The sequence below is a fragment of the Nothobranchius furzeri genome, chromosome 2 (genome assembly GCF_043380555.1).
Source record: "Nothobranchius furzeri strain GRZ-AD chromosome 2, NfurGRZ-RIMD1, whole genome shotgun sequence".
Classification (NCBI taxonomy): Eukaryota; Metazoa; Chordata; class Actinopteri; order Cyprinodontiformes; family Nothobranchiidae; genus Nothobranchius; species Nothobranchius furzeri.
This window is the reverse complement of record NC_091742.1, coordinates 93,840,452-93,851,807: the sequence shown is the minus strand read 5'-3', so window position 1 is coordinate 93,851,807 and position 11,356 is coordinate 93,840,452. Positions and strand designations below refer to the sequence as shown.

The 11,356-nt window shown below is 46.2% G+C and overlaps 2 protein-coding genes across 2 annotated transcripts in view; one reads left to right on the top strand and one right to left on the bottom strand.

Annotated features, from left to right (window-relative positions):
• Positions 1–11,288, top strand: part of LOC139066309 (zinc finger protein 235-like) — a 43,234-nt gene extending 31,946 nt beyond the window's left edge. The window contains exon 7 of the mRNA XM_070548753.1: positions 6,190–11,288. Within this exon, the coding sequence (XP_070404854.1) occupies positions 6,190–7,748 (1,559 nt within the window). The 3' untranslated portion in view covers positions 7,749–11,288. The remainder of the gene's footprint in view (positions 1–6,189) is intronic.
• Positions 1–11,356, bottom strand: part of LOC129163068 (zinc finger protein 420-like) — a 348,176-nt gene that overhangs the window by 53,786 nt on the left and 283,034 nt on the right. The gene's annotated exons all lie outside the window — the stretch shown is intronic.

The following is an 11,356-nucleotide window of genomic DNA, read 5'->3' as shown; positions in this document are numbered from 1 at the left end:
AGGGAGCTCCAGGCCGTCCTCTCCCCGGCCTTGTCCACCAGCTCCTCCGGCAGGACCCCAAGGCGTTCCCGGACCAGATTGGAGATGTAACCTCTCCAACGTGTCCTGGGTCGACCCGGGGGCCTTCTGCCGGCAGGACATGCCCGAAACACCTCCCCGGGGAGGCGTCCAGGAGGCATCCTGACCAGATGCCCAAACCACCTCAACTGGCTCCTTTCGATCTGGAGGAGCAGCGGTTCTACTCCGAGTCCCTCCCGAATGTCCGAGCTCCTCACCCTATCTCTAAGGCTGAGCCCGGCCACCCTACGGAGGAAACTCATTTCGGCCGCTTGTATCCGCGATCTCGTTCTTTCGGTCATTACCCAAAGCTCATGACCATAGGTGAGGATTGGGACGTAGATCGACCGGTAAATCGAGAGCCTGGCTTTCTGGCTCAGCTCCCTCTTCCCCACGACAGATCGGCTCAGCGTCCGCATCACTGCAGACGCCGAACCAATCCGCCTGTCGATCTCCCGATCCCTCCTACCCTCACTCGTGAACAAGACCCCGAGATACTTAAACTCCTCCACTTGAGGTAGGACCTCTCCCCCGACCCGGAGGTGGCAAGCCACCCTTTTCCGGTCGAGAACCATGGTCTCAGATTTGGAGGTGCTGATCCTCATCCCAGCCGCTTCACATTCGGCCGCGAACCTACCCAGCAAGAGCTGAAGGTCAGAGCTGGATGAAGCTAGGAGGACCACATCATCCGCAAAAAGCAGAGACGAGATTCTCCTGCCACCAAACTCGACACACTCCACACCACGGCTGCGTCTAGAAATTCTGTCCATAAAAGTGATGAACAGAACCGGTGACAAAGGGCAGCCCTGGCGGAGTCCAACCCTCACTGGGAACAGGTCCGACTTACTACCGGCTATGCGGACCAAACTCACGCTCCTCTGGTAAAGGGACTGAATGGCCCTTAATAGAAGGCCACCCACCCCATACTCCTGGAGCGTCCCCCACAGGGTGCCCCTGGGGACACTGTCATAAGCCTTCTCCAAATCCACAAAGCACATGTGGATTGGTTGGGCAAACTCCCATGCCCCCTCCATCACCCTTGCAAGGGTATAGAGCTAGTCCACAGTTCCACGGCCAGGACGAAAACCACATTGCTCCTCCTCTATCTGAGATTCAACTATCGATCGGACCCTCCTCTCCAGTACCTTGGCGTAGACCTTTCCAGGGAGGCTGAGGAGTGTGATCCCCCTATAGTTGGAACACACCCTCAGGTCACCCCTCTTAAAGATGGGGACCACCACCCCGGTCTGCCACTCCCTAGGAACTGCCCCCGATGACCACGCAATGTTGTAGAGATGTGTCAACCATGACAGCCCTACAACATCCATAGCCTTGAGATACCCAGGACGAACCTCATCCGCCCCCGGGGCTCCGCCGCTGTGTAGTTGTTTGACTACCTCAGCAACTTCTGCCCCCGAGATCGGACAGTCCATCCCCAGGCCTCCCAGCTCTGGTTCCTCCTCGGAATGCGCATTGGTGGGATTGAGGAGCTCCTCAAAGTATTCCTTCCACCGTCCGACTATAGCCTCAGTTGACGTCAGCAGCTCCCCATCCCCACTGTAAACAGAGTGAGCGAGTTGCTGCCTTCCTCTCCTGAGGCGCCGGACAGTTTGCCAGAACCTCTTTGGAGCCGATCGATAGTCTTTCTCCATGGCCTCACCAAACTCCTCCCACGCCCGAGATTTTGCCTCGGCAACTGCCACTGCTGCACCCCGCTTGGCTATCCTGTACCTGTCTGCTGCCTCCGGAGACCCACAGACCAGCCACGCCCTGTAGGCCTCCTTCTTCAGCCTGACGGCTCCCCGAACCTCTGGTGTCCACCAGCGGGTACGGGGGTTGCCACCACGACTGGCACCGGCCACCTTACGACCACAGCTAGCAACAGCCGCCTCGACAATCGCAGAGTGGAACAAGGCCCACTCGGACTCAATGTCCCCCACTGCTCTCGGGACGTGGTCAAAGCTCTGCCGGAGGTGGGAGTTGAAGACCGTCTTGACAGGTTCTTCTGCCAGGCGTTCCCAGCAGACCCTCACTATGCGTTTGGGTCTGCCAGGTCTACGCGGCATGTTCCCTTGCCATCTGATCCAACTCACCACCAGGTGGTGATCAGTTGACAGCTCCGCCCCTCTCTTCACTCGGGTGTCCAAAACATACGGCCGCAGGTCAGATGATACGACTACAAAATCTATCATCGACCTGTGACCTAGGCTGCCCTGGTACCAAGTGTACCGGTGGGCATCCTTATGTTCGAACATGGTGTTCGTTATGGCCAAACTGCGGCTTGCACAGAAGTCCAATAACAAAACACCGCTCGAGTTCAGATTAGGTGGGCCGTTCCTCCCAATCACACCCCTCCAGGTCAAGCTGTCATTGCCCATGCAAAGGATGTTGTGTCTAATTTGGGTGTTAAGATTGATTCTCAGCCTAAATTTGATGTTCAAGTCAATAATGTGGTTCAAGTATGCTTTTTTCACCTAAAGAATCTTTATAAGTCTTTTAGATGAGGAATCTTTTTGAGAAGCTTATTCATTCATTTAATGCATTTTGTTTAGACTACTGCAATAGTCTTTACTTGGGTGTTGATCATGGATGTATTGCTAGGCTGCAGCCCGTCTTTAGACCGGCACTTCTCGATTTGATCATATCACTCCAGGTGTTGCCTCTCTTCATTGGATCCCAGTTCAGTTCTGTGTTGAATTTAAGATTTTGGTTCTATACCATACCATACCACCTTTATTTATATAGCACTTTAAAAACACAGCCATACGGCTGACCAAAGTGCTGAACAGTCGCACAATAATAGAGATAAAAACATAAAACAGTACTATAAAATACAGCCAACAATAAAAAAATAAATTAAAAAAACGAGCCGATAAACAGTACCAATAAAAACCTTACAATGGATGATAAAATAAGAGTAGTAAAAACCAAATTAACAGCTAACTGTTAAAAGCAAGGGTAAAATAGTGTGTCTTTAGTCTACACTTAAAATCTGCCAAGGAGGATGCCAGTCGAACTGTGACTGGAAGTTCGTTCCACAGTTTAGGACCGGCAGCAGAGAAAGCTCTTTGGCCGCATGATTTATAACACGCTTTTGGGACCTCGAGGAGCAACAGGCTGGAGGAACTGAGTGTGGTTCTGTTCTACAAATGTTTAAATGGCCTTGCAGGGGTGGACATTAACTTGGCCGGTAACTCTGAAAATTTACTGGCCCCGCCAAGAATCTACCGGCCCCGCTGGTCAGCTGCCAAAACGAGTCAAATAACAACTGAACCGTTTGAAATGTAATAAACCTTTATTTTGTACACATTCACAAACATAATAACGTGTTTGAATTTGTTTGTTCCCTCAACAAAACTCGATTTTGTCGTCACATAATTACGGCATACAACGCAGTACATCACCAACTCCGCTTTGCTGTACTTGAGCCATTGGCTGTGTTCGAGATGAGCCAGTTCTGCGTAGATTAGATCAGCGGTGATCGGCGAGCAGTGCATGCCGGTTAGATTTGTGTCCGAATTGACGCCAACTTGCTCTGACGTCAGGCATACGTAGGCAACGATAGCCTCGTGAGATCAAGGCGGCCGCAGATTTTGGAGCAAGGCGCTGCAGTTGCTCTCTACCGGCTGCAAAACCTAGGGCATGACGGGAAATGCCTGGCTCTCACCTGATCTAAGATCTGATTGGTTCATATTTTGATCCAAACATCCAGTGGTAGAACATGAAATGTTAGTTGGTCACATGTATTCTGTAAATCATGTTATGTCGATGATGACAACAATATAGGCCATAAAGAGAAATGTGTTTTGTTTTCTTTTGTCACGTTTCCTATGAGCACACTGAAGCTACAGCTGATAACCTTTACTTATTATTACAGTCAGGTTTTCATATACAATATGATATCCACAAGCACGTGAGGATGTGTTTCAGCTGCTAACAGGCACCAGAATTAAAATTGAACAAGTGTGAATGCTAACGCGATATCTTCAGCCATTTTCACCCCCGAGCTACACATGTAGGGAAATCTGTCCGACTTCCGCCGGGGACACACCGGCCGCGGAAGCGCAGCGAAAATGGGACCGCCTTCATTCGGCGCCCTTGTTAAGCTATTCTATAGACCACATGGGCCGCTGAAGCGTCGCGAATCGCCTTGTGCCGGCGCTCCAGCCCGCGCCGTGCAGCATTCATTTCGGCTTCTGCTCTTTTTTTCGCGATCCGCGGGTGAATCGCGTCAATTCTGGTGGGAAGTAAAACCTAGACATGAGAGTAAGGCCGGGAAATTTAACAAAATAAAGCATTTCAAAATAAAATTCCGCAGTAGTCAAATGTTTTCGTAATCAGACACTGCAGAAAAACCACACGAACACACACACACACACACACACATCAAACTTGTGTGCGTGTGTGACCACGTGAAGGGGTGTGTGATTTTGGATGTCTTTTTACCAGAGCAAACAGGACAGAGGCAGAAAGTCTGAGGCAAGCAGTTAAATTAATTATGGAAGTTGAGAAACACAAGGAGCTGTACGACCCCCGAAAAACATGGTTATTTACGTACCCATTTCGGAAGAAACTGCTAGGATACAGCTGCAGAATTGGAGCGGGTTCCAAGAGATTCAACTGGCAGAAACAACTGGTTCATACCATACACACACACACACACACACACACATAGAGGAAAAGAGCTGAGAAAAGGCAGAGGGGAAATGGAGGACACCAAGTACAGTAGTTAAGAGAAAAACTACAGCTGAGCCGAGGCGCACCTCAACTGGGGTGCGTCTGATCTGAACTGAGGAGCTGCGAGCAGCGGCCGAATTTCGTGAGCGATTCGCTTCTCGGCGCTTCCGCGGCCGGTGTGTCCCCGGCGTTAAACGCCGGCTTTCAGCCACGCCCCCTGCTGCTTCCGTCTGCTCTCGTCTGTGTTCCAGGCGAGGCGCTGCTCAACTCGAACACGGCCATTCTCTGCGCCTCCCGTCTTCTTTAAACCGCCAAGAATCATTCCATCTACGCACACGCTTCTCTGCTTCATACCATTTTGAACTCTCTCGCTTCTCCTCACCAGTTTTAAAGCGTTTTGCCGGAGATTTCATCAAGAAATCCCATCCCTGTGGTGGCGCGATCTTCCTGCGTGCTTGTGTGTTTCTAGCGTGGTTCCACTTCGTCTTTAATAGTTCACGTGACTATAACTAGAATCGTGCAGTACGTGCACGAATCGTACAAGTGCAGTACGTGGCTAGAGGAGCGCAGGTTCACGCGCGCAAAACGAAAACGGCGGCTTCCTACAGGGCGGGGCCATGATGTAGGTGAAAGCCGGTGTGTAAATGACAAACAAGGCTTGGGCGCCACCCGGGCGGCAAGTCGTCAAGTATTTACCGCCCGACGAGAAAATTTAGCGCCACTGGCGCTCGGGCGCTTTAACGGTCCACCCCTGCCTTGCTCCTAGCTCTTTATCTGGAATTCTAGTGCCTTTTGTCCCATCTTGTGGATTAAAGTCAGCTGACCTAGTGAGCAGAACTAACTGTCATCACAAGCTGCTGATCTAGCAGCATGATGCTCATTATTATTTTATGGGTTAAAGATGAGTGATGATGCTCTGTGTTTGTATTTCTGCAGCAAGCCTTACATTCTCACCTCTTTCCACCCACAGTTACTTCTTAAAACGCATATTACATTTACTGTTTTGACACATTTTAATGAGCTTCCTCCACACCGTGATTTCATTGTAGGATACAAACTTTACAGCACTCTCACGAAGTAAAGGTTCGGCAGATATGTTTGTTTACATTTTTGCCCCTGCCTACAGTGTTAGGGAACGGAAGGGAGGGGCTGACGCGATGCTGCTTTCAGAGTATCTCTAGGCTCCACAGTAGCAGCGACGGGCGGCTGGTTTGATCGGCTCTGAGAGGCGCTAATCAGAATTTGCAGATAGCGTTTTTTCCTTCTACCAATCGCATAGTGATGTCTCTCATTAGATTCATAGTTATTTGTTAAAGTAATGCATTACCATAAAAAGTAATGTGTTTACCAACATTTGTTATGTATATTACTGATTGCAAAAACACCCCTAGGTCTTTTGTCTTGTCTTTTTACTGAATTTTTTTCTTTTGTATATTTCTGCTTGGTTCACTGCAGTTTCAAAGAAGAGAGAAGAGACGGATGAGAAACCTCTGCTCTTACATTTCCACAACCATCAAATGAAAGAAAGAGGTGTCCCAACCAGCAGCTTGGCTGGGCAGATGACAGCAAAAGTTGGTGGAGGAGCAGAAACTATCAAGAACCTAGATCTGGACCCTAATGAAAAGACATCTAATTCTTCAGAGATTGAAGTTAGTGGAGAAGATGAAGATGATGTGAATCTAGACTCTGAGCTTTCAGACTCTGGGCCTGAAACTGGAAATGGAGACCATGGCTGTAATGAGAACAAGTCTTCGGAGTCAGATATTAAGACCGTCAACAAATCATTTAGCTGCCCTGTGTGTGGTATACGGTTCCTCCACAAGTGGTCTCTTCAGGAACATGTGAGAGTGACAAGTCATTCAGCAGTGAAGTCTTCAGAGTGTTCGGTTAATACAAAATGTGTGAAAGAGAAGCAACATGGAGGCTCATGTAGAAAAGTCCAGAAACAACCTAAATCAATTAGTTGTGATGACTGTGGAAAAAGATTCAGTCAAAAGTCCAAATTAACCCGTCATATGAAAGGCCACACCGGGCAGAAGCCTTTTGCCTGTGAGCTCTGTGGGCAAAGATTTAGCCGTAAAGAGAATTTAAACAGACACATGAGAGTCCACACAGGAGAGAAGCCTTTTGACTGTGAGCTCTGTGGATACAGATGTACCAAAAAGGCAAGTTTAAACACACACATGAGAGTCCACAGAGGAAAGAAGCCTTTTGCCTGTGAGCTCTGTGGATACAGATGTGCCCAAAAGGCACATTCAAATGCACACATGAAAGTCCACACAGGAGATAAGCCTTTTGTATGTGAGCTCTGTGGGAAAAGATTTAGCCGTAAAGATAGTTTAAACACACACGTGAGAGTCCACACAGGAGAGAAGCCTTTTACCTGTGAGCTCTGTGGATACAGATGTACCCATAAGGCAAATTTAAACACACACATGAGAGTCCACACAGGAGAGAAGCCTTTTGCCTGTGAGCTCTGTGGATACAGATGTACCCATATGGCACATTTAAATGATCATATGAAAGTGCACACAGGAGAGAAGCCTTTTGCCTGTGAGCTCTGTGGATACAGATGTACCCAAAAGGCACATTTAAACGCACACATGAAAGTCCACACAGGAGAGAAGCCTTTTGCATGTGAGCTCTGTGGGAAAAGATTTAGCTGTAAAGATAGTTTAAACACACACGTGAGAGTCCACACAGGAGATAAGCCTTTTGCCTGTGAGATCTGTGGATACAGATGTACCCATAAGGTAAATTTAAACACACACATTAGAGTCCACACAGGAGAGAAGCCTTTTTCCTGTGAGCTCTGTGGATACAGATGTACCAAAAAGTCACATTTAAACAGACACATGAGAGTCCACACAGGAGAGAAGCCTTTTGCCTGTGAGCTCTGTAGATACAGATGTACCAGAAAGTCACATTTAATCACACACATGAGAGTCCACACAGGAGAGAAGCATTTGCCTGTGAGCTGTGTGGACAAAGATTTAGCCGAAAGTCACATTTAAAGAGACATACGAGCATCCACAAAAGGCTCGAGGATTTATTTAACAACAGTACTTCCAAATGTACTGTTTAATTTTTTTTTTTTTTACAACCTTACTGTTAGTCTTGTACCTCTGCTCAACTATCATTGATCAAGTCCGTACTTGGCCCTTGAGCCACCTCTTCTTTTGATTTTCATTTTCAAATCTCCTTTGTTTTTTAAACTCAGACCTTAACCAAACATTTGAGATGTTCATTCATGAATTCTGAATACAAAAAAAATTACTTAAAGATTAAGAAAAAACTGTTATACCCTCCTGCAGGGTCCGAAATTAAATTTTTTACTCACCAGCCAAGTTGGCTGGTAGATGATGAAAATCTACCAGCCAAGCATATCTTTTACTGGCCAAAATTCTAAATGATTTAGATCTACCTAAAGCATGTTATTCTATATTATGTTGATTCCAAACTGAGTGACAAAATAATTAAAACATCAATTAATAAGAAAACCAACTCTTTTGTCATTTTTACTACGTATTTATTCATTTATTTATTTTTAGAGATGTTTTTATGAACTCTTTCATTGAAATCTAGTTGACTCCTTGTTTTCTCTGTCCATGAAGTCTGGCCTCCTGCTTCTGACACCGTCTTTGTGCCAAAGCATTACAGCCTCATTTGGGTCATAGTCCTTGATCTCTGGAGGACACAGCTGCACCATGAGAATATCTGAAAGTGTGTCAGGGCTAGGGTTGTCACAGTAACCGGTGTAGCAGTAAACCCCGGTAAAAAAGTTGCCAATAATAATAACAGTCTTGTTTTTAAAAAATATATATTATCTTCTCGGTGGATTACCGTGGCTGCGGTGTAGGAGCGGTGACCCTTACCAGCCACCATATCATCTGCTGAAGTTGCCGGCGGCACACGCACACTTCAGCACTCGGGACATTTATTATCCCTCAAAGATGGAAGTATGGGCATTTTTTGGATATTTGAAGAATGCCGAGGGACAGTTGTCTGTGAAAGGCAGCAACGCTACGTGGCCATCGTAATGTAGCCATTGTCTCACGACTCCGCCATCTCCGGTTCGCCACTTTTCACAAAATCTTCTGGTTGCCACTGGTCCTGGTGGTTTTTCTTCCAGTTTGACGAGTTTTCTTTTGGAAGGCTGGCTGACTCCAGTTAAAAACCGCTACATTTCACCGCTAGTTTTAACACGACGCTAACTGCTAACTTGATAAACTGATTGAATGGGATAGGTGGAAATGACGTTGGATGCAGCGCTCACGTTGCATGCAGGCGGGAGGAGTATCAGAAATCCATGGAAGATGACTGATAAACATAACTAATTTGGTGCAAACATTTACTCGCCATGTGGCAGATAGAGCTAAAAAATTTACTCGCCAAATGGAGCAATTTGCTCGCAGTTGGCGAGTGGCGAGTGTTAATTTCGGACCCTGCCCTCCTGTCTTTAAGAAACAGACTAGATAACAGGCACATGATGGTTGTAGTACATAACCCACTGCAATTTAAAGCTGTTAGATACCGGTGGCATCTGCTTTAAACAATTTATCTGTATATATAATAATAGCATTCAATGTTGTAATAACTGCAGCTTAAAAAGAATGTGTCTATTCATTTGGATCCCCCAAGAAGAACTCTCACTGTGGGAGCCGAAAGCTGTGTTTGCGTATGTGATGTGTTACATCCTGTTTTCAGCCAAGTTTGAGATCATTTCCAGTAAGAAAGCTGACCAGAGTGATGAGATGCACGTCCGCACCTTTTGGTCCAGCCAAAAGTATTAGATGTTTCCAGTAAAAGGACGTGTTTATCTGAGTTTATCTGAGTTTAGCCACGAGCAGATGTTTCCTGTCCTTGTAAGGCTTGCCGGGAAGGAGGGAGACTAACAGTTTCAATTCATGTGTATGTGTGAGACCCATTTCCTGCTATGCAGGAGTGACGTCAGTAAAGGGTATAATTGGTCTCTCATTCGATGGGAGACAGGCTTTTTGGAGATCTGCAGCCGAAGGCTCTACTAGGGCTGGGCGATATGACGATTTTAGACCGTTTTACGATCTACATCTGATGGTCTGTCATTTTTGAGAGACCGTTTTATCACGATTCACAGCTCTGCTGTTGAATTTCTGCCTCTGAATGAAAAGGGAACTTACCTCAGGCGAATGACACGCCTTTGTTTGACCCTTAACCAATCAGAGTGAGTCATAGTAATATATTAGTGCCCCGCTTGTTTTCATTTGTGTGTGAACAAACATGGCTTCGCCGCAGCTGAGCGACACGTTCCGAAGAGGAACGCAGGGTTTCCTTAGCGCGCGGCGCTAACAACTTAGTGACGTGACATGTCTCGGAGAAAGCGTAAAAACACGTTGGACGCTTCTTCTGAAGCAGGAAAATAACACCGCTTCTTAAGCAGAGCACGATGTCACCTCGGCTCGTTCACCCTCTGCCGAGCTGGTGTTGGTACCGGACTGAGCTCGGTCACTGGGTCGCTGGAGCTGCCCCGTGACTGCCTGATGGAAAACCAGTGGGTTTCATCAGACTCGTAGTTTCTTGTTTTTGTTGGGGACCCCCTGTATTTTACCGCTCCCTCCTGCAGTCTTCCCCTATTAACATTTAAAATGATTCTGTAAACTCCGTGTATCAATAGAAACAATCTCTGCCTCTGCCAGCTGCAGTAAATGTAGTTTCCAAATAATAAGAGGTGCATTCATCGGTGTATCTCCTTTGATCCGCATTAGTGATATTTTCAGCACCAGAACAGTGAAGCAAAGAAAGATTCCTGAGTTTGTTAGTAATTTTATTTATTAGGTGCATCTAACCTGTTCTATTTTTCTCTGAAATGAGATCAAATCAGTGCTTCTATGGGTTGTCTCCAATCTGCACTGGAAAATTTTACTTTATTTAGAGACTTGTTGCAGAAAATATTCAGAATGCGCAGTTTTTTGCTACCACAAGCGATCTCTGGTCCAGCTGCACATCAGAGCCGTATTTGAGCTTAACTATCCACTACATGAGCAACTGGGAGCTACATAGTATTTTGAACAAGTTAATGTTTGCACAATACGTTTGCAATTGACATGTTTGCACTTTAAATATGTTTACGATTTTAATTTATGTTAAGTTACTTGAAAAACGAGAAAAACTGATTTTTGTAATTGTTTCTCTCAGGGCTTTTATCATCTCTTGTGTGAGTTTAAAATATAAGTGTGTTAGCACTGTGCTGATTATCCCTAATATGAATAAATGTTTATTTATTCAATGTTTCTCTTCTTTAATATGCAATTGAAGTTATGCTATTCATGGATAAAAAATCGTGATAAAATCGAAATCGTGATAAAATATTGGAAAAATCGTGATATTCTATTTTTGCCATATCGCCCAGCCCTAGGCTCTACGCATTCTGGCTGAACGCTGTCCTAAAGATTGGTTTTGTATTACTGTACTGTACAATAAAAGCCCCACGCTGTGAAAACAAACGTGTCTAACTCTCTTGTGTTCTGATAAGGAAAAGAACCACACCACCTTAAAGGCTGTGGAGAGACAGCTGGGACTGTTGTCAAGAAGTCATAAATTACAAGGCGGCTTTGTGGAGACTCCATTCTCCTACAATAGCATT